This window comes from Argentina silus (genome assembly GCF_951799395.1).
Source record: "Argentina silus genome assembly, chromosome: 16".
Classification (NCBI taxonomy): Eukaryota; Metazoa; Chordata; class Actinopteri; order Argentiniformes; family Argentinidae; genus Argentina; species Argentina silus.
In genome coordinates this window covers 18,118,109-18,144,214 of record NC_139670.1, presented here as the reverse complement: position 1 = coordinate 18,144,214, position 26,106 = coordinate 18,118,109, and the positions used below count along the sequence as shown (strand labels likewise).

Sequence of the window (26,106 nt, the reverse complement as noted above, 5' to 3'; positions counted from 1 at the left end):
ATGACAGACGTTTCAATAGCCTTGTTTTCTTTGTACTTTATGAAAAAGTGTCCGAATTCAACAGAAGCTGAGAGAGATGAGAGATGGGAAATACAACTGAGGTTAAAAAAGGGTTAGATATGAAAGTAGGACTAAGGTTAGGGTTTATGTGGGGTTTGGAGATAGTGCCCGGGCAAGGGTTATGGTGTTGATGAGGGTTGGAGATAGGACATGGGGCTATAGGTTGTAACTTTATGAGCATTTGAAAAACAGTGGTTCAAAACAGTGGTTCAAAACAGTGGTTCAAAACAGTGTACAATTATTTTAGCATCCAATTTTGAAAATACCCCAAAATGGTGTCTTGTTAACCAAGAGCCTCTATTTGGAGCCAAATGTAGATAATGTTGTGTAGACTAATGACGCTCAGTTGAGCTCACACACCAGAGAGAGAGAAGGAGGGGGTCCCCCACCATCTGTACCCCTCCACTGAACACACTCTGTCTACTGCTGCCACAGGAAGTCTCTCCAAAGTTCAGCCATGGGTCAGCATTAACGTTGCTCCTCCTCCCTCTCCTTCCCCCACCATGGCACCACACACACACACACACACACGCACACACGCACACACACACACACGCACACACACGCACACACACGCACGCACACAAGCGCGCGCACACACACACACACACACACACACACACACACACACACACACACGCATGTGCTCCCACCCACCTGAGCGGTCTCTGAGAGGTCAGGGAGACTGCCAAGGAAGACGAGAGTTTGAAAGGAAAAAACAACAATCATATCATTCAAAAAATTAAAGAAACATTTCATCCCAGAGGGACGGGCCGGCGTGAGAGAGTGTGAATGACCTCTTCCTGAACTCATTTGTGAACTTCTGTTTCAGTTTCACTCGGTACTGTCTACTTTGTTTGCCCTGTCACGCTCTTACCTAGTTTCAAAAACACTGGGGCGGGTGGTGGTAACTAAGTAGCATTGCCACACAGTGCTTAGTTATTGTTGTGGCTTATATAATCAAGTGGATATGTGTTTTTTAGGCTTTTGAATGTATCAATGAGAGCTGATCCAAGCAGTTTGTCATTTCAGCAGTGGCTCGTCTGTGATAGGCTAGCAGTGTCTGTCTCAGTCTCTCTCTATGCACACCCTTGTAATTCCTGTTTAATAAAGCGCTTGCACGACAGTTGTAATTGTGGCTGGTTTAACATGCTGGTGTGACAACCACATTCCCATGCTGGGCTCTCCAGAGACTCTGGTGGGGTTACGGCCAGGGCAGATATGAAAACAGCACTCTCTATGATGAAGTACTGGTTGCTCACTGTCTTGCCAGAGCACCACAGAACAACTTCATACCCGGACACTTGGAAAACAGTCGGGGTCAATCGGTCATGCCTGGGCTTAGGTCTACAGTGTGATTCATACTGTCAGCACTCAAGTCATGACTTAGGGACCAGTGGTTTTCATTATTGTTTTTCTGTGATGACAAAGGTCAATGGATTTTCAAATCTGTCTTTGTTATGCAATTGTGCCATTGCTGCCTTTTTAAAAACAGGTCTCCCTTTTAAAAGAGATTTTCAATCTCAATGAGATTACCTGTGGACCATAAATTAAAGATAAATCAAATAAACAGATAAACAATTGCTATGTTTTGATCACAAAGAAATAAAGCATGTAGGTTACGTTATGAAAGGCTCCTCTTTTAACAACCAATGCCCCTCATATTGTTTTGATTTGGTGACTCAACTAAAGCTTTCCACAAAAAGAAAAGTAATGTATATTGCATGCAAATGGGATCATCTAAAACTTCGAGTAAAGTTAAGTTTTTATTCACAATATCACAGTATTCCTCTTTAATATGAAAATATATTTAATATAAATGAATATCTGCATATCTAAGCTACCCTGGTGTTGTCTTTTCCTTGAAAAGATTTTTGTTGAATTGAACAGTCATGTCCTCTGCACGGAGACAGCGACCCCTAGTGGACACAAGCTGCCTGTGATCTCCTTCAAGAGTGACTGCGACAAAGACATGTACCGACAGAGGGCGCTCGTCTGTCAGTAATGACAGCTACAGGTACAGGTAGTAGTAATTCAGAACAAAGGAATTATCGTACACACTCATTTTACGCCAAGGAATCACGCATGTAGGGACTTAATGGGCTGCAGTGTTATTAATTAAGGCGACGGCCACATTATTAGCTAAGGTGAGGCCACATCTAAAATGTATTTTCATTCAGGGTTTAAAATATGCACTTGTATCCTACTCAACCTCCTCATGCTGCACGCTTATCAATAGCCTAATATCATGTGATTATGGACGGTATTAGGTTTAGGATCTAATTGGCCAAAAGAGCCGAAATGTACTTTTTCGAAGATGATTTCATTTGCAAGAGAAGTATATTTTGTTGACATTGCAAACCTGGGTAACGCCTGCCCCCTAGTGGACAAATAAGGCATTTTAATCCTTGCCTATTAAATAAAAGGGATTTGAGAACATTTAGAGACCAAATATGACTGATCTAATTGTGTTCCCTTTGTATTTACAAAGGCTTCCCTGTCCCGTTCCCTTCATAGGTGGGCATGACAAGCCAGGATAGAGATAAAGATCATGTATAATTAAATAAAGAGCATGTATAATTCATAGTCCAGTAAAAGCATAATTTAATTTTACAACAGAAAACAAATCTCTGATTGTGCGGTGGTTACCTGTGTTTTGCACTAACCCCTGCCATACATAGGCCATGTCCACAGTGAGAAATATTTCCTCTTAGTCATCTTGGTAGGTGATGTAAGATGACAGAAAATCGTTACAAATCCACTTCCACCACATCGAGAGAGAGGAAGTGGATTGTCTGAGAGACCTCACTGTACGAACATAACAGTCTCTGACATCACCAGCAAACAAGCGTCTGAAATAGTTCCGAATTATACCACAGCACTTAACACAACGCTACATGAACCTATATCAGGGAAAAACACACTCAATTTTGGGTACATGGCTTCATCTTGACTTGGTGGTATTCTGTCCTGAAATATTTTGCATCTCTCTCTCTCTCTCTCTCTCATACTTCTCAAAACCAGCAGCAGAACCTGGCAGCTCCCAGTGCTCAAAGTGGAATAAAAAAGGTGAATGTGTGTTGTGAAAACACGTGCATCTCTCTCGTTTCCCACTTCAACCACTGGAGAGAGTTCACATATTATCATTCAGGTGCAGTCTGAGTCTCTCGCTAACGGCAGGAATATAGTCAGTGTCCTCGTTGCCTCCGCTGAACTCATCTCTCTCTCACTAAGAGCCAAGTAAGAGCCAAGCGGTCAACCCAGTCAGTATGTAGGCCTCCTTTTTAATGCTTTCCAGAGAGGCTGGTATCCAGATACAGTCTCCCCCCCCCCTCCCCCTTCATAAAAGGAGAGGAGGCATTAATCCTCATCTAGACCCAGTCAGTCTCTCAGGGACTGGCTAACCGACTCCAACCACAAGTGCAGTCTCCCCTGACAGATGTCCCTGTCAGGGTGTCAGTGAAGCCCATTGGCAGTGTTCATCTGAGGGCCTGAGTGGACCGGACCTCCCATCCATCCCCATCAGGACAGCCCTGTTATCCCTGCTACAGAGGAGTAAAACAGCCCAACATCTGTCCAGACAACCCAACTAGCTTGGTTTGTGTGTGTGTGTGTGTGCGCATGTGTGTCAGAGAGAGAGAGAGAGAGAGAGATGTTTGTGGATAAATACAGTGTCCTCCATAAGTATTAGAAAGAGGAAGCATTTTGTTTTCTTTTAACTCTATATATTTCTCTATAACTCTATATTTCTTTTATACTCTATATATATAGAGAGAGAAAGACAAAATGCTTCCTCTTTCCAATACTTATGGAGGGCACTGTAGCAGGACAGTGAATCAGATCAATCTCTTAAGAGTGCCAGCACCTTCAGACTCTCCCCTAGTGTCCTGGAGACTCAGCCAAGGTAAGTGGCAGGACTAAAGACTTCCTTAACTGTATGCTATCTCAGGAAGGCTGATAAACCAGCTTGGGTCATCATCCATCCATTAAAGGTCATGATTAGAGCTTCTATTAACATCCTATGTCGGCCTGGGCCTGTGTCCAAGACCTCATAAGTACAATAAGGAACTGGAAGCCACAAAGAATACATGACGTGATCATAGTTTAATTACTCGCCAAAGTTTATTCAGACATAGCTTCTGCATTTACAAATACAACACCACCCACATCATACATTCTCACATGATTCACACCCAGACAGCTCAAGTTAAGTATACATAGCTTTGGTATTAGTAGGGTTTCATGTGTGGTTCAGTTCCCAGAGGAGGAGACTGTACATTCTAAAATTGAGATGACAAGTAATACAAAGGTTTTTGGAAGAATGTGCAAAAAGGGTGGTTATAAAAAAAAAATAAACCTTTGTTCCAAAGGTAACAGAAAATGCAGTCAGTCAAACTGAACAAACAAGTTTCGCTCAAAACAAACATACCAAAAATATAAACACATGCATACTTTACTCTCTGTCTGTTCCCTTTCATTCTCGTCACTGGTATCCTGATGGAATATTAAGGGACACTTTTGGTCAGATGTTGCTGTTAGGTTTCTTTTCAAGTGTGTCAGAAATGATCATGATGTATAGTGCTATTTAATTGTTCTAACTCTAAATACACCTGCAAGGCAGCATATGACTTGAAAGCATCATAAAATAAAAACCCACATCAAAAAGAAAATAACAGCAAAAATACTAAAATAGTGTAAGTTGACACACCGTGGCTAAAAACTACATTTCCAGAAAAAAATCCATGCAAACAAACAAAAACTTACTATACTGACAAAGAAAACCTTAAGATTGTTTAAATACAGCTGGAGTCTCAAGATACATAGGAAGATGTAATAAATATATTCGTCGATAGATCATTTAAAAAAAAAAAGAGACGTATGCTCTCAGCATGAATAAAAACACCCACCACCGTTGAACAAAAAAACACTGGGAGAATAATTCCAAAGCGTCGCTCCTCCATTGCCCGATGTGGTGTGTTGTCAGTAGTCACTTCCAGAGTGGTCACATGGCAGTGTAGTTGACGGCGCTCAGCACCGGCCTCCGCTTTCCTTTGATCTTCAGAGATCCGTAGCGGGCCTGGGTCAGGAACACACATGATCAACGTTAAAACTGCTCTACGCACCTCTGACAAGTCCATTCTAAAGACAGGCCTGCTAGTCACTTGGAACACTTCCAGAATAATAAGATAGCGTTACAAAAAAAAAGAAAAGAAAGAAAGATCTAAAATGAAAAGAGAAGGGTAATTCCACGTGAACTTCAGGAGGTATAGTACGCCAAGTGTGGACTTACATCTTTGCGGACTTTGGAGCGTGTGATTTTGACACTCTGGGAGCGCCTCAGGCCTCTCTGTGTCACTGCCTCGTCCTCTGAGAAGGTGTGCTCTCCGTCCTCGTCGGTCCTGTCCTCCTGGTCGTACTGGTAGTACTCTGGAGAAGGACGCAAACCACGCTCATATCAGTGACGTGACAGGGAGGGTGGCACAGCAGAGCAGCCTCAGACAAAACAGTGGAATTGAAGTTCAAGTGAATAGTCGTATGTGCTGGGATGCAGGAGAGTATGACACAATCATTTCATTCTTACGCACAAGCTATCATCTTCAAAAAAACAAACAACAACAAAAAAACACAATAGAACACAACAGTCAACTTCTTTAACTAAACATCACTGGCTAAAGCAATAGGTAAAACCAGAGAGCAATAGCAATATGGTTTTATTTCATTTGTTCCTCGTGATACCAGTGCTGTCTCAGAGAGGAGCCAGTGAAGGCACACCTGTGTTGGGTTACACCACATGGCTGGTATCCTCAACTGACCCCTATCGGAATGAAAAATACAGAAAAGTTTGGCCTGGATAAATAAAATAACTGTAGTCTTTTTTTGAGAGAGAGAGACTGCAACGTCGTCTCAAAGAGTAGCCGAATGATTGTAGAAACGCACTGTTGGGGCTGGGAATATGAAATATAAATGCTGGGAACTTCACAGGACCGACGGTCATGTGACCACTGATAAGCCCTCTGTGCTGGCTCAGGGAGTCATGTGACCAACCCTCTGTGCTCTCGGCGTCTCTCAGTGGGAGGTCTGTGGTGTGGTGGCAGGGTGCTGGCGTTGGGGGGGAGGGAACCCTGCTGGTCTCAGGCTGCTCCTGACACGGCCACAGCCTCCTCCAGCCCCTCCCCTCCTGGGCCGGAAGGCCCCCCCTAGTCGCTCAGTGTCAGGCTGAAACAGCAGGGGCATCCAGACCCAACCCTGGGGTACGCCACACTGAGGTCCATTAGTGACGTCACCACGCCATGAGCTGATGGACACCAAGCACCGCCATAAACAAAACAAGCCGAGTACAACTACACTGCAAAACACAGGGGACTATTCCAATTTTCTCCAGAAGAGGGCACCAGTGACACAGAAACAGCCATTTCACAACACCTCCTTTGTTTGTTTCTGTGTGCACCCACATCTGCTTCCCATTACAGAAATATAACAATTTCCTCAGGATTTGGAAAGACAATTAATTCTACAAGGCTATTTATAAAAAAATGTTTGTTTAGCCTTTCTGCAACCTAAGAACGCATTTTTGAATTCTAGCTCTCACACACAATGGAAGGCAAGGTCTGTGTCATAACAAACTTGAGACAGCGCCTATTGGTCGACAGATTCTTTAGACATTGACCGATTTTAACACCTCTCCATGTAAGAGATCATTTCCCATGTATGATATTGAGGAAAGAGCAAATTCCACTTGCTCCATAAATAACCCTTTCATTATGAAAACGCCAATATCCTCAAATATTTTTGGACGCCTTATTGAATAACAGTGGTCACGCCTGAGTTAGCTAGCACATGACCCCATGACTCACGTAATGGGGTAATGTGACTTTCTCTGAGAGCAACAAAACACTCCCTGAGCTCCAGCTAAAGGCCAGAACAATAGAAAACCACGCGCCTAGCTTCCTCAACTGACCCAGTCAGCTTTGAAAAACACTCAAAATGTTGTCAGCGTATTGGATAAAGAACTGAAGGTTTAGGATTTTTATTTTTTTATTATTCCTCTGCCAAAACTACAATTAACATCTCCCTTAATCAGTTTGACATTGACAACATATCCTTTCTACTGCGTCAAAAAAAAAAAAAATGAAAGCGTTTGGCATTTTGAAAGCCTCTTCGCTGTGGATGACGGCTTCATTGCAGACAGCGGTGAAAATGACCTGGATGCCAGTGGAATTTCAAACACGCGGCATTAGCATACTGAGAGAGGACCACATTAGGTATTCTGCTCAGGGCCCCCTGTCTCTACAAGAGAGATGGGAGGGTTTTCATCTTCCTACAAAGCTGCTCCAGACCTTTCATGCAACGCAGCGTAGACATTATTACTTCTTACTCTACAACAGACAAACACTAATCTGGGCTTGGGTGGGAGTCCGGAGAGTATTGTTATGGTATATTTTCCTGGTAATAAGAGGGGGAAAAAACCCCCGGAATTTCCCAGTGTAAAAATGTAATTCCTCCCCCCCCCAGTCAGTAACCAGTTAGGAACAAAGACATCGCGAGTCATCAGCATCATCATCTCCCTCTGCTCAACACGAGTAGTGCAATGAGTGATAGAACAGAAGTCGACATTTGCCTTGCCTTTCTGACTGATGATTACACACCAAGCAGGTCAAAGAAGGAAACATTAACAGAATGACAGCATGCTGTTACCCAACCCGGCTCTACTTCAGTAGGGGATGTTTGGGAAAGGTGGAGAATGTATCCCTCTTAGGTTAATGATTACCAGCCCAGGGTAAGGTGTGGTGGTAATGTAACTAGTATGTGTGTGTGTGTGTACCTGTGGTAACGTAACTAGTGTGTGTGTGTGTGTGTGTGTACCTGTGCCATCGGTGGCATCAGAGCTGTGGGCTCTCCTGGTGGCTGGGTTGGCGTAGGCTGACTGGTACAGCTGATTAGCAGCCCCCTCGTCCATGGGGATCTGGGTGAGGTCCAGCATGCTGAAGCTCCTCAGCCGGTCTGTGATGGCCCCCTGGCCCTGCACACACAGAACACACAACACGTCACCAGAGAGCCAAAAGCCGACATACAGTGTTCATCCAGTGTTCTTTGACATACAGCATGCAGATGGGTGTGTACATGGAGTGCTTGTTGTGCAAACAAAACTACTACCGTTTGTCTTAAACTGCATTCCAACAGAGTAGAGCCTTGGCTGGATACTCAACTCACAAACAGATGGGCTGTGTTCTACCATGAGATGATCATTAGTGGTTAATCAAGGGTGTACATACATTTCAATAAAAAAAATAAAAATAAAATAGATAGGAAATGTCAAAAAAAAAAAAAAAGACAGTCAAACGCAAAATGAGCCTCTGTGTGAATGATATGAGCTATCTCCATGCCGTGATCTCTTTGAAACCATTACCTCCGTTCTAGTGGGAGAGAGCAGGCGCAGTATTCCTTTAGGACAGTGTGTGACAGTTTGGGGTAAAAAAGAGAGAAAGAGAGAGAGAGAGAAAGATCGACACCAGTGTTAGGGCACACAATAAGGAGGGAGACATGGCGAGAGAAAAGAGAAAATGTGTGTGTGGGGGGGGGGGGGGGTTGGGGTACAGCTTTGAAAATATGATCAATGGCGTTTGCGAGGGAGGTGGAGCGATATAGGGTTTTTACAAGCTCACTGGCTCCAGTTGAGAGGCAGCTGGATGCATCGCCACGCCAAGCCTTTCTCACGGAGGAAGCGCTTCAAAAGGAACTCCCTCCGTTCCTTCCCTCCCCCCCCCCCCCCCCCCTCCCACCTCACCCACCCTCCCTCCCCTTGGAACGGTTGGGTCGAGCGAGGCTCCAATCAAAACCACAGCGAGGAGACGCAGTCTGAGGCCCACTGGATCTAATTAAGATAGGGCTGAGACACAAACAGGTTCTCACGTTGTTGGGCTTCCATTTCCTATTGTTGTCATATATCCTGGCCTGGGCTCCTCTCACAGCAGCCTCGTCTCAGTTTCTCCCCACACGGGGGAACGATACCAAAACATCTCATCGGCTTTGCCTGGCATCCGGAGAAGAGGCTGCATGCAATTCTGATGCAACCATTGTTCCAGCGACAGTAAGGGGAATAAGACACAGGCCCCATCTATACCCGGGCCTTTGTGGAGCAGTCGTGTCGAGTGCTGCTCTGTGCCACTGCTTGCTGCACCCAGGGGAGACGTACACACACGCACACACACACACACACACACACACACACACTTGCCTTGACAGCTGCGGAGACAGCTGCAGTTGCAGCTATACTTAGGCCCTGCTTGCCGAAGTTGACCATAGTCTCGTAGCTCCTCTCTTTGGCTTGAACAATGTAGTCATCTATCTCCTGGAGACGACAACAACAGGTGGAGGGAGGGGGTAAGCTGACAGAACAGATGCCAAGATGGTCAAACCCTACTTACTCTCTATTTATATATAACCAAGGGTTACCCAATACACTATGTACAGCACAAGCATATATGATTTACAGAGTGCGGGATTCTAAGAGTTGAGGTGAATCAGGAGTATCACCCTTTCTCTGGAGGACAGAAGTGGGTGCAGGCATTTCCGGTAGATGAGGCTGGCTCCTCGTGTGTAGGGGGACAGCAGCCAGATCACAAAGGCAATCTTGATCTCATAATAGAGCGGGAACCTTCACAAAGGGGAGAGACAAGAGAAGACGACGGCCCAAACGGCATCCTATTAATCACTCCGTGTGACTGCTCTCATTAAATCTCGATTCCTACAAATTAATTTCAGAGACTTCCCAATTAAAAAAAAAAGGGCAACTTAATTTCATTAAAATCCTTGATTGTTTTTTGGCATTCCGCCATTCAAGACGACACAGCCCAAACTAAATGGGATTACTTGTTTGTTTGGTTCAACACAATCAGGAGGGCAATCACGCAAATTGAAGCATTAGCATAAAGTAGTGTTAATGCCCTAGATCAATTAGTCGCCACTGTCAGTCTCACCAGGCAACAGTGAGGTCTGTGATGGTTTCCAGCACGGTGTAGAGAGCAAAGACGATCCAGTACATCATCCAACGGACCTGCAGAGAACACAGGACATGTTTAGTTGAGTTTGTGGCTAAGACAATACATCATCAAATTAAAAGACAATCAAACATGGTCAGACACCAAGATAGATCTCATGCGTGATCTGCTGATCACGACTGGGACACGTCATTTCACCTGGGAGAAATGGAGGGAGGGAGGGAAGGAAAAAACGGAGGGAGAAGGGGAATGATTGCCGTGTGCCTACAGAGGAGTCTGCAGGAGGAGAGGTAGTCCCTCTATGATTTTCTTCACACTGAAAATGTCGAACCAAACCATTATCTTTAGCCTCAGACATTTTCTTTTCACATTGCATTTTCCAGCGACTATGCTTAGCCCTCTGAAAGCCAGGGGAACTGGCCAGATAACATATCTGCTGCCGGCTGTGATAAGCCATACGTGAAAAGAAAGCGGGCTGAAGCTAGTGTGCCATGCCGTACTCGCTGGTTTGGGCCGGTACCATAGTGTGGAAAAGATCTTTGGGATTAGATTCCCATTCACACAATGAAACAAGCAGGCCAACGGAATTAGGGTTCTCCTCCAAAGCCGAAGCGTAGTTACATAGCAACACCCAAAAACACGAACAGCAAATGGAATCACTGTACTGTACATGACCTCCTAAATAAATGTGCACACTAGCAACACAAGGTAACAAGTCGATAACTATGTTCTGAGGAGTGGAGCTCGTCGTAAATCGGGACTTCTGGGCTGGTAACGGTGGCCAGAGGAAGAGAAAAGACTTGCCCTAGATTTGCTACAAGTTCGAGTCATGTTGAAAGTCGCTAAAAGGAATTACCGTATATGGTATAGAAGTTTGAGGATTCTAATACCAGCCCAAGCCTAGTGTGGTGCAGACTCCTCAATTTAGATTATTCACACACACATACAACACAACAGTGAATTGCAATTCATGAAAGAATTACAAATGTCATCAATAGCAATCCTCTTACTCCTATTTTCCATCATTGTGACAGCCAACATTCTGATGTGTTGGTAGTCTGAGAAGCCTCAACAATATGGGCACCTTGGCAGCAGATAGCGGTAGCGGAGTCGTGACAGGATTCTACATAGGACACTCTCTCAGCCGTACGGTTGACAGTTTATTGGAGAATAACTAATCTCACCACAGAGATTAGTTCATTACTGTAATAGCCAATCACCTGTCCTACCCCGGTATGACAAGGAAGCACAGCCAAGTGTGAAAAATCATTACTGGCTGTGGTGGCTTTAATATTCCTCCAGCACAGCCTCTGGGCCAGCCAGCGAGCGGCAGGGCCTACTTGGTATGCTCCCCCACTACTCTCCCTGCCTGCGCTCTGTCTTGAAGCTGCTTCAGGCTTTCAAGGGTGCCTTAGCATTTCAATTTCAAAAGGTAGAGCAGACAGTCATGTGATCCCAGCCTTCGGTTGGGGGCTCTCGGAGGTATTAGGTGATATTTTCAGCCTCGGTGAACAAAGTAAAAAATGAATCTATCGCAGCGGTGGAATTACTATCACATTTAATTGGCGACCTCGGAACGAACTCCCATGATTGTCCGAGGGTCTGGGGGGGGGGGAGAGAGAGAAAAAGAGAGAGCGAGGTATTGGAACACAGTGACTTGTGTGTCAATCTAATTCTCCTTCTGCACACAAAGATCTGACACTAGATCTCAAGAATGATATTACTTTTTTTTTCTTTTTAAGACGGCCATTTTAAAGTCAGACTTTAAAAGGCAGTGGTCATTTATTACCAGTCAGTCATATAACTACCAATTTAAAAATGTTAGGTCTATGTTTTATGGTATCTTGCTTATCATACCTAACAATAGAAGCAGTCATATGAGGGATTCAGGTGTGAGAGGAGCAGTACTTTGTACAGGCTAGGATCCAGAACAAGCATTCCCAAACACAGACCAGGGTGTTTCGACATTAGCTGTACACTTGTTAGACACTCAGGAGCATGATCTGATTGAAGCCACTGCTAAAACAGGGAATGAAATAACTAGCCTAAGTACAAATGAAAGACATGGTTCTCTCTGCATAGACAATAATCGTGTTGTTCTCTCGTGTTGTTCTCTGCAGGTCCGTTTCAGGTCTTTGCTCTCTACACCGTGCTGGAAACCATCACAGACCTCACTGTTGTCACTGTCAGTCTCACCAGGCGACTAATTGATGGGTTGAAATCCAAAAGATAAACCAATGACAGTCTACTGGATATAACATGTTAGTTAGAACTCTATTCAGTTAAAAACTGTATACTAACAATCACCATTTCATTTTGCTACTGCGTCACAAAATACTCCTCTTACCTTTCGTAAACTACATGCACATTCACCGTTTGATCGTATATTTACTTCAGAGCAAACCAGTAACCCAGCCTCCCTGCCTATAAAAAGTCTAACAACACAAAGCATGACTTGTGCAGGCTATTTTCAGAGGCTTTGAGGAGAGGTTTTTCTGACAGTCACTGTGCATTTAAAAACAAACCTAACCACGCCTGTGACATGTTCAAAAACGGCCTTCGTGGCGGAATGCTCTTTATTCTGTTTTCCACAGTAAAAGTCGGCAGAGTATCAAAGTTTACCGAAATTAACTTTCCATTTAAAAGCTCAGCATGGTAGAAAATTCTATTAACATGAGTAACCTTTGGCTAAATGTGTCCCAGTTTCTGCCAAATATGACCAAAATTGAATTTGAACTTAGTTAGGCAAGAGGGATAAAAAATCATGCCTAAGCATTATTTAGGCTTTACTTAAAAACAAAATAGGTATGTAACCCATCTTATGCTTGCTATTACATGCGCATGAGGGCCAAACACTGCGTATATTTCCATGCTCTAAAACTAGACTCAGACTCTGAAGCTGGTTTTGATTAACTTCACATATAGCGGGAAATCAGAGAGCGAAGGCTGATAATAGAAAGGAGAGACGTCTGAATATAGAAACCAGCCGAGCTGTGCAGAAAATGTACAGGCAGCAACTCTCAGGTTGGAGCTATATCTGCTATAGCCTTCAGGGCTGGATTTCACAGATACTGCAATGAATTACATCATTCAGCTGCACATACAATGTCTCTCTTCATGTACGTGTATCCTTCCACTGCAGAGAAACGTCAAACACGCAATAAAGTCTGTTACAGTACATCTGTCAGATGGTCCAATTGGAACGCACCGTACATGTTTATGGATAGACATGCTTTCCGTGCAACACGTCGATGAAAACCGAGAAATGCAATTGATAACACAATAATGTAATTCTTTGAAGAGAAGAAGTTGTCTGGGATGAGATAAAGCCGAGAGTGAGACTATCAGGTTCCGAGGCGGTGGGAGAGGAAAAGAAAAAGTGCTGAGGAGAGTAGACTGATGATATCCTCAAAGAGAAGAGTGGGAAGCCTGGGGCGCTGGCTGTCCTGATGAACCGGCTCTCAGGAGACAGGCTGCACTTACTGCTACAACCAGCTAAAGCAATCACCAGTTGGACACTGCAGCATTTCACTCCTGTGAAAATGAGACCATCATATCATTGAGAGTACTATACTATACGATACTACGTCGTTCCTCAAATACAGAAAGAGAAATACCGCAAAAATATAAAGAAATTGATAGAAATAACCTACAATCATGTTGAAATCATGAATCTTTTGCTAGTGTATGTCCTGATACCTCTAACACAAAAGCCAGACAGATCTTACACCAGTACTATTTGAACCCACATCTCCTACTCAATATCAGAAAACGCTCATTCTTTCACTCGAAAAACATTGCCAGATCAGACCATTCCTGTCCTTTACAGTGGCAGACTCACCCATGCTTTCATTTCCTCCCTCATAAACAATTGTAGTACACTTCTATCCGGCCTCCGCTCCCACTTAGTCAACAGACTACAGCATGTCCACATGTCCTCTGCTACTCTGTCAACCCCCTCCCACGATCACATTACCCCTGTACTTCGGGGTCTCCACTGGCTCCCCGTCAGAGAGAGGATCAACTAAAGTCCTCCTCCTCACCTATAAGGCCCTACATGCCTCTGTCCCCTCCTATGTGAACCTACTGACCCTCACGCTCCCTCCGGTCACCTCCTAGTCACCAACACCACTAAAGACCATGGGTGACGGGGCCTTTTCCTCTGCTGCACCCTGCCTCCCTCAGTAGGACATCTTTAATACCTGGGCGTGACTCTGTATTATTGTTGCCCCTGTTCTGTGCTGTCCCGATATGTTCCATGTTTTTATCTATGTTTTTGTTTGCTTGCCTGTGAAGTGCTCTGGGAATGTGACAGATGCTCTATACAAATAAAAAGTATTATTATTTTATTATTATTACTGGGCATCAAGTCTTGACTGACTTATTGTTTTCTATGAATGACACTATCGTTGGCAACATATCATTAGCATTCCTGTGGGGCACCTGCCTAGATCATTCAAGTAAAGACAAACACAGGACCGCCCACACAGGGCTCCTACTGCAAGTCTCCACAGAGAGGACCTGTCAATCACAGATCCTGAGTCACGGACAGGCCTGAGCTTGTCCACTGTCAAATCACACATGGAGGAAAACACAGCCGGCAGCAGGTTTAACCACTAAATATCCTTTCAGTGAAAATCCCAAACAGGATAAAACAAAATAAATGATATGGCAATGAAGAATGTATAGGCTAACTTACATATTCCTTTACGTTTTTGGTCTTCACTGCTTTGTAAGAGTAGTATGCTGGATACAGTGTTCCAAACACCAGCCTGTGGACAGAGGAGAGAAAGACAAAAACAGATTTAAGTTTCAAGGCTGATCATCTACAGCACCACCAAAAGAGCAAACAAAGACTCTGAATAAAACCATAGAAGACATTTCACAGTGCATGTCTTGGTGAATTTAGTGCCCCTTCCCCGAGTGTCCTTCACTCCCACGCATAGCATTCACAGGACAAACAAAGATTCCCTTTTTCTCCCCTCCTGAGCGCTCTCTCAACACACAGAGCGCTTTTGAGAAGAACATATATTTGTTTGGACACTTCATTCCCATCCACTCAGGCTAGGCGATACAGGCTGACTGGTATGGGGCTGTATTAGCTGTGTAGTGTACCACAGTTGGTCCTGTGACTGAATGACCTGTGATAATACACCGGGCAGCCAGATGGGAACAACGCCAGCCTTTCAACTGGAGGAGCCTCTGCACTCAGCTGAGTCTCATTTATTCTGTTCCACTCTGCTAGATTTGCAGTCAAGCCTTTGCAGAACAATGCATACTGGGAGAGAGAGAGAGAGAGAGAGAAAGAGCCCCCCTCCTCCCCTCAACACTCTCCGGCAGCATCCATCAATTAGTGAACAGTATGTACTTTACTACAGTGCTGCAATGCAGGGCACGTCAACCGTGGCAAAGAAGCCATGGTTGACGTCAGCCAGCTGGGTTAAAAACCACCCTTCCCATTTCAACTAGAGCCCGACCCATACTGGATTTTCGGATCCGATACCGACGGCTATTTATGGAGGGCAAAATTCACAGATAAGAGATGCTCTTAATACTGATTAGGCAAAACTATAATATCTATAATAACGAGAAATGATCTCAATTTATACATAAAGAAACATTTATTTACTTCATGTGCACCATTACTTGTAGTAGGATGTAGTTGTAGAATGTCAGTGCACTGCATACTGATGTCAGTGATTTGCTGTTCAATCTGACTTGTTGTGACAGTTTCATCATCCACTGAATTATTTTTGTTATGCTCAGTTATATTTCATTTCCAAAAACGCACTGTGAAAAGCACACTGTTAGAATACTTCCTCCACTTTCTGGTTGCCAACCACTGTCATTTCCAGTAATGGTTCCGCTCTCTTCATGAGAGTAAACAAACCTGCGTCGTGCAGTCCATGCTAATACGGTTGATTGAAACTACACACCCAAGACGCTTGTGACAAAAGTTAGCTAGAACGCCTGACTCTAAAATTCATGGGTACAAGCTAGCCATATTAACTGGTGAAATAACTGATTGGGAAATAATGCAGTGCCCTGCGTAAGTAATGGGACAGTTAACCAATGTTTTCTTCTTTTGTCGCTACACTCGAAACGTTTTGGATTTTTCAAACAATTACTAGACAGTTAAAGTAGAGATTTTTTGCTTTTATTTGATGTATTCGTGAAGAGATTGGTTTCACCATTCAGATTGAACAGATTGGTTTCACCATTCAGAAATTACAACACTTTTTATGCATCACCAAATGTGATGGGACAATTGCTTGACAGGTGTTTCTGGTTAGTCAGGTGTGTTCCGTCACATCATTTGTGCAGTCATAAGAGAGCTCTCAATATCTAGTACTGATTCTAGGCTTTTGTTTGCCTTTGGAATCTGCTATTGGTCTGTGTCAATCAATGAAAGTCAGAGAAGCCATTATGAGGCTGAAATATCAGAAAAAAATAGCCAAAACCTTAAACCAGGAGTTTGGAACATAATTAAAAGTAAAGAAATGAAGCTCAGAAATCGCAAATGGCCTGGTAAGCCAAGGAAGACTTCTACAGTGGATGACCGAAGAATGCTCACTGTGATTAAGAAAAACCCCAAAACAACTGTCCCACAGATCAGGAACACTCTCCAGGAGGTAGGCGTGAATGTGTCAGGGACTACCATCCGCAGAAGACTTCACCAGCAGAGCACAAAAACAAGATGGTCAGGTTACAGTTTGCTAAAAAAACACCTAAAAGAGCCTGCAGAGTTTTGGAAAAAGGACAGATGAGACAAATAGTGCGAGTGTGGAGAAAAAAAGGAACTTCTCAATATCCACAGCATACTGTGAAATATGGTTCATGAAATAAGTGTTCTGGCTTAGGCATGTATGGCTTCCACTGGAACTGGCTCACTTGTCTTCATTGATGATGTAACATCCTGCTGCTGGCGTCAGCAGCAGGATTAATTCTGAAGTGTACAGAAACATCTTGTCAGCCCAAGTACAAACAAATGCCTCTAAACTCATTGGACGGCGCCTTATTATGCAGCAGGACAATGACCCAAAACATACTGCCATAGCAACTAGGTTTTCAACCCAAAAAGTGGAAAGTTGCTGACTGCTCAAGTCAATGTTCAGATTTAAATCCAATTGAACATGCATTTCACTTGCTGAAGAGGAGACTTAAGGCAGAAAGTCCTCCAAACAAACGGCAACTGAAGATGGCTGCAGTACAGGCCTGGCAGAACATCACCAGAGAATCCCTACTTTAACCTCATAGTAATTGTTTGATTTCAAATACAAACTTTTGGAGAGAGAGAGAGAGAAAGACAGAGACAAAGAAAAAAATGCTGAATATTAGATTATAGCCTGATTAAATCGTACATGACCTCTGGCCAATATCTTAGTAAGATCTTCAATGCGATGGCCAACTACTGTCTTCTGATTAGAGCTTTGCCTTTGCAAAAGCACCGGTGTGTTTAGTCATACTATGCAAAACAAGCATGCCAATAAACACAAAGGCTTTGACACCGTTTAAAAATATATATATAGGAGACCCAATGGAGTTATTAAAAACTGGGTAAAATATATCTGATGCAGTATGCTTCTGGCAAGAATACAAATCCATCTGACATTTAGCGAGAGCTGTAATGCAACCCCACTCACCCTAACAGAAACAGTTACAGTGTACTCAGCAGAACGGCCTATTTAAGTGACCAAGCTCGCCTTCCTTCCGCTGCCAAATTTATCTGTGACCCTGTATTCAACCTGATCCAGGAGTGACACATGGGCTGAGTCCTGCATCTTCCATACTGCGGGAAAAGATCATGTGAGAGCACTTTGTTCCAGACCAGAGGCAGAGAAAAACAGAGATGTTCCATATGATCTTGCTAGCTGGAGGAGTGTAGAGTGTGTATTTATATAACTTTCTCCCAGTTTTATGTTTCGTGGCCTCGGTCCAGGGATCCACCTCGGCAGCAGTTTATTTTCCTGTTGCCATAGAAACAGCAAAACTGTAGGGCCTCTGACAGTAGTCTTCTAGGCTGCTGCCCCACCTGGAAGGCTGGAAGTTGAAAGTCTGTGTAATGGCTTCTTGTATAAATGGAGGTCTGTTCAGTTAATAACAACTGCTATTTTCATTCATGTGGCTGCTGTTCTAATCAGCTTTGACTGTACACATCTACCTCCACCCACAACATGGGCTCGCTGAAGAAAACACATCTACCTCCACCCACAACATGGGCTCCTGTGAAGAAAACACCAGCAACATTCCTACTGCAGACCAACGGCTGCCAATGCCTCAACACGCCATTTGAAGGGAGACAAATTATAATGCGTTCTGAAGCACTCTATACTATACTTCACCAAGTAGCCCATTTCCCTTCAGACAAGAGCTGCCAGCAGGCCGACAACCTACTACCCACATTGGCAGATATCATTCTACCATTTTATGTATACACTAGCCCTGCAGCAGATGCAACCTTTTAAGGTCAATTAAAATGAATAGGTTTTCTTTTTTTGGTCTTGAAAAACAACAAAGAGGAGACAAAAAGCTCTGGTGCCTTCCTAATGACAGGAGGAGAGAAACCCCTTCCTCAGCATATTCTCCTGACATACAATCACCTCCATTTGTAACGGACAGATCACCCTCTACTAAATCAGCGCCTCAGAATCATTATCCTGTACCTTTATGTTGAAAGTCAATGATCTTGAGAGGACATTAGTTCAAGACTAACGACTTCTCTGACGACTGCATGTTTAGAGATGTTGATAAAACAGGCACGGTGCAGGGTGTGATCAGCAACATGGCAGCATGATGAACAACATAGCACAAGACATGTCTGTCACAGATAAGCTGTGGCTGTACACGGTTGGTGTTGTTGTTTAAACATCCCATTTGATTCGTTAGGCACTTCTTTGAGTTGTAGCTATGGGGAATAAAATAGGTTGAGGCCTAATCTTCCTGCTCTTCCTGGTCTGTTAAGCATGAATTCAGGTACCATTAAAGGCTTTGTTTACCTGTCCCTCAGAAACTCTTCCTCGCAAAGAAAATAACCAACTTCCAGTGTTATCACAGAGGGGCATTTCTTCATAACCCACGCAGATGAAGGAAACGGAGCCTGCAGAGAAACTTCTTGAAACAATTTTGTGAAATGGGGCCCCACTCTAGCAGCACGCAGCTGAAAAAATACAACCCTCAGACAGGGCCTTGACATTCTGGTTCAGGTCAACTCTCCAAGTTTCCTGACACAGTACGCCCACAGCTCTTAGCATGCACAAAGACCAGGGAGAAAGCCAGATGTAGAGAGCTGGGCAACAGAGGAGAATTTTTTTTGATCCAGAGATCTCAACTTCAACATCTGTTTTGAGCTCCAGGGTAGAGAGCTTGGAGAGCTTCTTCTTTCCAAAAAATACAGAGAATTGAAGAGATTGTTACAGAACTGTTGCTACGGCACACTGGTTCATAACCATTGTTGTGGTTAGGCTAGGCATCATCCATACAGTCCTACATTCTCATGGACTTCTCAATCAAAAGTTAATGATTACCAAAAAATAAATGTTTCCAGAATCAGATGATTAAAAAACAAATTAATTAAATTGATTTGCACATCGAATATCAAATACAAATATTTTAATCACCCTAAATAAATAACTGAATAGCTTTATTTACTCGTCTGCTATGGAGCATTATGACGCATTGACTTTACCAGTGTATAGCTGCTCTTTGTATCAATCTATGCAGTGCCAAGCCCTATTAAAAAAAACATCTGACACACCTCTCTACAGGTAGAACCCAGCACACCCCCTTGGCGACCCCTGCAGTTCTGATAAACTGGTTATACACACATTGCTAAGGAATGGGATCTTGTGACTTGGAGGCAGACAAATTCACTAACTACAATGATCAAATAAACAGCAAAGAGGCCTAGATGTTCCTTTTATTTCTAAGAGGGATGTGTAATTGCTACATTAAATAATTCAATCACTTACATCACAAATACTTGGCTAATGTGATAGACAAATCGACTCCATGAAATTGGAGTAGGCTAATCGTGGAGTGTATGAGCCTATTTCTGAACTGGCTAAGGCCTACAAGAAGTTCTTGCATATTAATACACATATTGAATATCTTGGCTCTTCTGTAGTGTCTCCAGCTCAATATATCATATTTAAATAATCTTCTGTAGAGTTGTATCATCTCAATGATTTAGTTTGCATCTGCGATTTTCAGCAGAGGCACATTACACTCAGAATAAGCCGTCTACCCCGTCCCACCTGGAACAACTTTGTCCACTCATGTAACCGACCAGCTAGTGCTTGACATTTGAAGTGAACTGGGCGGTCTCGCCTTAAACTGTAAGCCACAAATCCACAAATAAGCCACAAATTCATTAAAATTCATGTCCAAAAACTACGTTGTAAGTGAGAAGTTATGGATTGTCAAAAGCCGCAAAAGATAATTCAAAATGAGCACCACGATAACTTCAGTTATTCACCAACAAGGTTTTTTCTTTTTTTTAAAAAAGGCCAACCTATAAAACAATACGCTAGCTAGCAACGCTGTGTTGACAACAATACAATCAAGAAAAATAAAAACACAAAATAGCTAGTTAGCTAAGGAAAAACGAAAAGTTCAGATGACTTACTTCCAGCCGCTATAGCTAGACAAATTATGTAAGCTATAAAAACCTTAGCTAGTAGTACGCTAGAAATATTGCTGCTAATCAAACGTATAGCTAGCTAATCTCGCTAGCCAATAATGTCATCAATCATCAATATGCTAGTTAGCCCAGCTAGCTCGCTAATGTGTTAGCTAACGTGTTGTTAGCTAACGCAGCCGCAAAAACTTCGTTGGATGTTACCAACAGGAACACGGTGATCACATATAATCATTTCAACAATAATCAAGGAAGAAATGGTCTTCAACTTACACAACGGTTCTCGAGATCATCCACGACACCATCTTTCTTGAGCAGGGTTTCCGTGAGAGGGAACAGACTGGGCCCGGAGGGTGGAGAAGGCTCACCGGGGCGGTAGCCACACGAAACTTCAGCCACAACTTCGAGACCGTTCGAAAGCTAACACGCTAGCTTCGAGGTACTTTCGCAAACATGTCCGTGATAAAGCGTCTTGTTTCACAATAAAGGGTACGCAGCCATAAGCGATCGCGGGTGGTGGAGTCTTTTATCAGTTATTATATTCGAGCTTCTTCTATTCCTCCTGGTCCCTCCTCCACCTCTTCTGCTCGGCACGCAGCGAGGCGCTCCGACGGCAGGTGACGTCAGCACACGTCCATCCCTCCCCGTTCCTGTGATTGGTCAGACCGGTCTGTTTACACCAATACCGCACGCCTATTGGATAGTGATGGCGCTCCTCGTGATTTCTCCCATTTGACAACAGCGAGGAGACGTCATGCTCCGCGCTGTCGACCCTGATTAGTGGAGCTGCAATGCGTGGCCAGTGTAAACCAATCAAAGCACAACGCGGCGAGATTCTTTGGTTGCCTTTACGATGCGCTGTTGTTGCAAGGAAGTACAGTAAAATAAACTCCTCATTGGTTAGCAGGCATTGATTTAAAAATAGACACATTATAATGGATCAATGCACAGCAAGCGAGCATTCATTTGAGGAGGGCAAATAGAGCCATAAGAGACACCTTTCTGGCCATTGTGTATATGTTAAAAACATTATTCATTTTGTTGCTATTGCAGGTTATAAGTAAAGTAGGTAGATAAATAAATTATATTATGGGCACAAAGTAAAAGGGTAGACAAGGTGTATAAACTGACTCACTGAATTACCATTGAATTAGACAAAGCTCAATACCTTGAATCTGACTCAAGCCTCTATCTCCCATACAGTGTGTTTTGTCATTGAAATGGTACACTGTAATGTTGCAATCTGGCATGGTGTCAATCACAATAAGAGACATTTTCCCCATGTGATAGAATGGGCTTGCTTGGCAACAGATGACTGAATTGTGGACTGGACTCTACAGCTAGCTAATCTTATTGCTATTCATGACCATGTCTGCTGTGGAGAGAGATTCCCTTATGCCTCTCCCGGTCACATTGTCAGAAAGGAGCTCAATGCAGATCAACATTTGTGTTGTACGCTTGTGCATTCAGGGGAAAAGGGTACAGACAATCTCACCAAGAACTGTTAGTCATAATGTTTATGCCATGCAATTTTGGCCTCAGAAGGCTATATAGATAACAACTGAGAAACACACAAACCACAGACACACACACACACACACACACACACACACACACACACACACACACACACACACAGTCACACACACTTGTATGCTTGTATATATGTACACACAGATACACATACACGTTGTACACACGCATGCACACGCACGCACGCACGCATGCACACACACACACACACACACACACACACACACACACACACACAGTGGTATTCGTACTAACCCTATAGTGTAGTAATAGTTATCAACTATGGTTACTACTATGATACATATTTGAACATTTGTAATTCTGTACAATTATAGGAGAGTTTTTGTAAAAAAATAAAAAAAATAAAAAAAAGAAGAAGAAGAAAAACGTTTATAAAACAAAAACGCCTTGAAATTTAATCCCTTTGTAACTCATATAATAATGATTTTCTGTACATTGCAACGATTTGATTCATGCATAAAGCAACTGTAGAAAAAAATAACGTTGATGATTGCTTCTGACTGAAGGCATGATGTTAGTATCTACTGGTGCTGTTTCTGATTGCAATCATTGGTGTTCAAGTGGCTGAAAATGACACTGGTGGATAGTCTCTCTGCTCCTGCACGTCTAGTTCCTCTTCTGCTCTCAGGAGGGTGTCTTTACGGCCAGGCACGGCTTAACAACCGTCTCAGCAGCACCATGATTTGTGATTCTATCAGCGGCGGGATATCTTTCTCCATCTACTGCCCTGACCTGAAAGTGACACAAGGCTGATTGCATCCAGTGGACATGCTTTACATACAGCACCTCCTCCTTTATAGTCAGAACAGCACAGCCCGTAAGGCCAGCCTCGGGGAGCAATAAAACCAGGAGAAAAGGACATACAATAGCCCACAAAACCTAATAGATTTGTTTTCCTCAAAATCAGAGGCCACATTGACAAGGCAAACAATTAAGGTGTTAAGAAAAAAAAAGAGGAAATGTGTAATATATTTAGTCTTATCCCATGTATAGATATTGAATACATCATTCTAAAGAATCTTCAGGAAAGAATCATCACTATGATTAACAGAATTATTCATCCATAAGGCCTACACATCATTTTGCAAACGCTGGCATATTTTTCAAATGTTGTGTTTCGCACTATTTAACAGTGTTACAGGAGAGTGAAAGCAATGAGAATGGATTTGTGTCTGGCGGATGGAGAAGTCTACAGCTGCGGTTTTTACGGTTGTATGCCTCGGGAAGCGGAGGGATACACGTTTCACGATGGCAGCAGTGATGTGCGCCAGTGTTCATTTCCACGGAGTGAAAGAGTGACTATTTGCGGGTGGAGACTGCAAGAAATTTAAATCCCCCGGGTTGAGCTCGACACTTTAAAGACGAGGAACAGTCTTTTTTTATTTGTTTCTTTGCTAGATTCTTTAGTACAGTTTAATGTAGTAAATGTCAAATCGATAGGGCGTCGGTGTTGAAGTTTTCGAGGGTTTTTTCACTCTCAGTGAATGGCCATGGCGGTGGAAGCGCGGCCAGAACTGGTTGGGAAGCGGTTCCTCTGTGTCAGCGGAGAGGAGCCGCTGGAGCTGGGGGATATCGGCCACTGGGGATGGCGAGCCGGGGTCGTCCGCGCTGTCACTCACCGCGACAACGACAATCCCGAGTTGACGGTATTGTAAACAATTACCATTTGCTTGATTTGGAAGACCTACAAGCAAGGCATTCTAACACATTGCTGCAACAAAAAAAAAATCAGAATGTGCCTAGCTGACGTTAGGGAAGCTACCTTGCTGATTTGATTTTCGTGGCATTTGAATTGTCATCTAGCCGAGTTGTACAGATATCGATACATTCCCCCATTTCACATATCGTTCCAGTTATATGGTCATAATAGGAGTGTTTTACTAGTAAGCTTAGCTGGAGCGCCTGCTAGTCAGCCAGTAGGGGGGTAGCTAGCGGGCTTGCCAGCAATGTCAGGGAATTCTACGACGAGCAAATAAGCAAATCCAAAGCTGCTGTTATCTCCTATTAGCTGACGGTTGTAGCTTGCTGCCTTGTCTGTTGGTTAGGTCAGCTTATCCCCCGGTACCTCGTGGTTAATTGCTTCCTAGCTACTTTATAGTTTCTTATAAACGTCTGAGCGACGCTTCACAGTTGCTCCCTCGGCTTGCCAGCACAACCCTTGGCCACGACTTGGACACAACCTGGCTACACTGGAATTCCATGACCTGTAAAAAATACTTTCACAACTTGTTCACCGTTGCTTTGACATAAGTGAATTTGTGTAGCTATAGTTCTCAATAAGGTTTGCATGTCGGCGAGTTTTTTTTGCTTGGAAAATTGGTTATAATTGACACTGTACAAATACGCTCATTCAGTGTAATGGCATTTTTAATGAGCAATATAGGACAATATTGACCGGGAGATTTTGCCGAAATGACACAATGCCCTTGGATAATGAATATGCCATAACATTATGCTAGAATAGAAAAGGTGTACAGTTTGATTTCTGGAGTGATGAGAGAAATACTGCAATTCAGCAGCAACATTTACCATAGCCGCTCTTTTTAAGCTAGTTAAAAGCTGAGCTAAGTGAACACACAGCAGGAATTTAAAATTAAGTCAGGCCCTCAATCCATTCTAGTATTGCTGGAATAATATCCATTAACACGACCCATCGTCATTTACTTACAATGCTGGAATAATACAAATGCACTATCACTAATTAATAGAATTTGCCTTACTGGGTCATTCATATTGGCAGTGCAAAATTATCCATTTATTCGACTTTCCTTGTACTGCTCTGTGAATTGGTCCCAATTATGCATATCAGTTGAGACAGCTAAAAGTGCTTCATTATTGGCAACCGTTTGGGATAAATATGATAATAGTCATAATAGTGCAATAATACAAGGTTTGATATGGAAGCAAGACGAATTTGGAATGAAATCAGGTGTCCTGTCGATTTGGAATTGTTTCCCAGTCACTGTAGAAGTGTAGAGAATGAGAGAAAAGCTCCAGCAGAACATGTCTAAACTGCAGGCCTCATCTGGATTGTGATGAATGGAGTAGGTGGTGTCATTGTGTTTCTACAGTTTCTGTGTACAGTATTCTGTTAGTTTGTTTTCAGGGATGTGGCCTGAGGTCAACTGTAGCAGTGCTAATCAGCACAAACTGGGCTGGAGAAAGAATTTTCCACAGTGAATAGCTGGGCTGTTGCTGAGTTTGGAATCTGTAAACGTGTAGCTAGCCTTGACTGTGTTCTGCAAAGAATAGGACTATGGTTCAGAGGACACATGTGAAAAGAGAAAAACCAACAATAAGATCTAAACACATAATAACACATGTAGGCCTTCATGCTACAGGTATTCATGCATTGTTCTTAATCATTTTATTTTTCTCTGTAGTAGCAGGAATAGTCAGGAACTGAGGTTCGAGAAACAACTAGAATAATTTCCAAGTTAAGGACAAGATGCTTGAAATTAACATGTTGGCTTAGTAACAGTTAACATGATCTTACTCTTATACTTGGGCCTACATATGTCATGCTGTAATTGCTCTATCAACAACATTATTATAACAGGTTTTAGCATAGAACTTCTGTAATTGCATATAGAGCTGAGTTGTTATTCCACAAGTGGAATAGTGACTATTTCTTATCACATTTGTGTAAAAGAAAAACAAAATCTCTGTAATATGTTGAGTGTTATTCCTGGAGTAACTACAGTTCTACTACACAGGTAGCAGAGTTATTATTGGAGTAATTACAATGTTACTACACAGGTAGCTTATAGAGCAACTTGATGCTAATGTGTTCCTTTTTACAGAATGTAATATGAGACTATGGTAGCCACTACCAGCCCTCTCCTACTGCACCACGAC

General features: G+C 43.1%; 2 protein-coding genes across 8 annotated transcripts in view; one reads left to right on the top strand and one right to left on the bottom strand.

Annotated features, from left to right (window-relative positions):
• Positions 1 to 4,157: 4,157 nt before the first annotated feature.
• reep3b (receptor accessory protein 3b) lies at positions 4,158 to 21,278 on the bottom strand. The gene is made up of 8 exons (XM_083687997.1): positions 20,968 to 21,278; positions 14,758 to 14,830; positions 10,038 to 10,114; positions 9,595 to 9,715; positions 9,296 to 9,409; positions 7,924 to 8,080; positions 5,351 to 5,487; positions 4,158 to 5,137 (listed from the first exon to the last, which is right to left on the bottom strand). Exons 1-8 carry the CDS (start codon positions 20,997 to 20,999, stop codon positions 5,063 to 5,065), a joined length of 786 nt encoding a protein of 261 aa, XP_083544123.1. The 5' UTR covers positions 21,000 to 21,278; the 3' UTR covers positions 4,158 to 5,062.
• A 2,280-nt stretch (positions 21,279 to 23,558) lies between these two features.
• Positions 23,559 to 26,106, top strand: part of jmjd1cb (jumonji domain containing 1Cb) — a 95,064-nt gene continuing 92,516 nt past the window's right edge. For all 7 annotated transcript variants that reach the window (XM_083687694.1, XM_083687691.1, XM_083687693.1 and 4 more), the window contains exon 1: positions 23,559 to 23,894. In XM_083687694.1, coding sequence (XP_083543820.1) covers positions 23,733 to 23,894 — 162 coding nt within the window. In that variant the 5' untranslated portion in view covers positions 23,559 to 23,732. The remainder of the gene's footprint in view (positions 23,895 to 26,106) is intronic.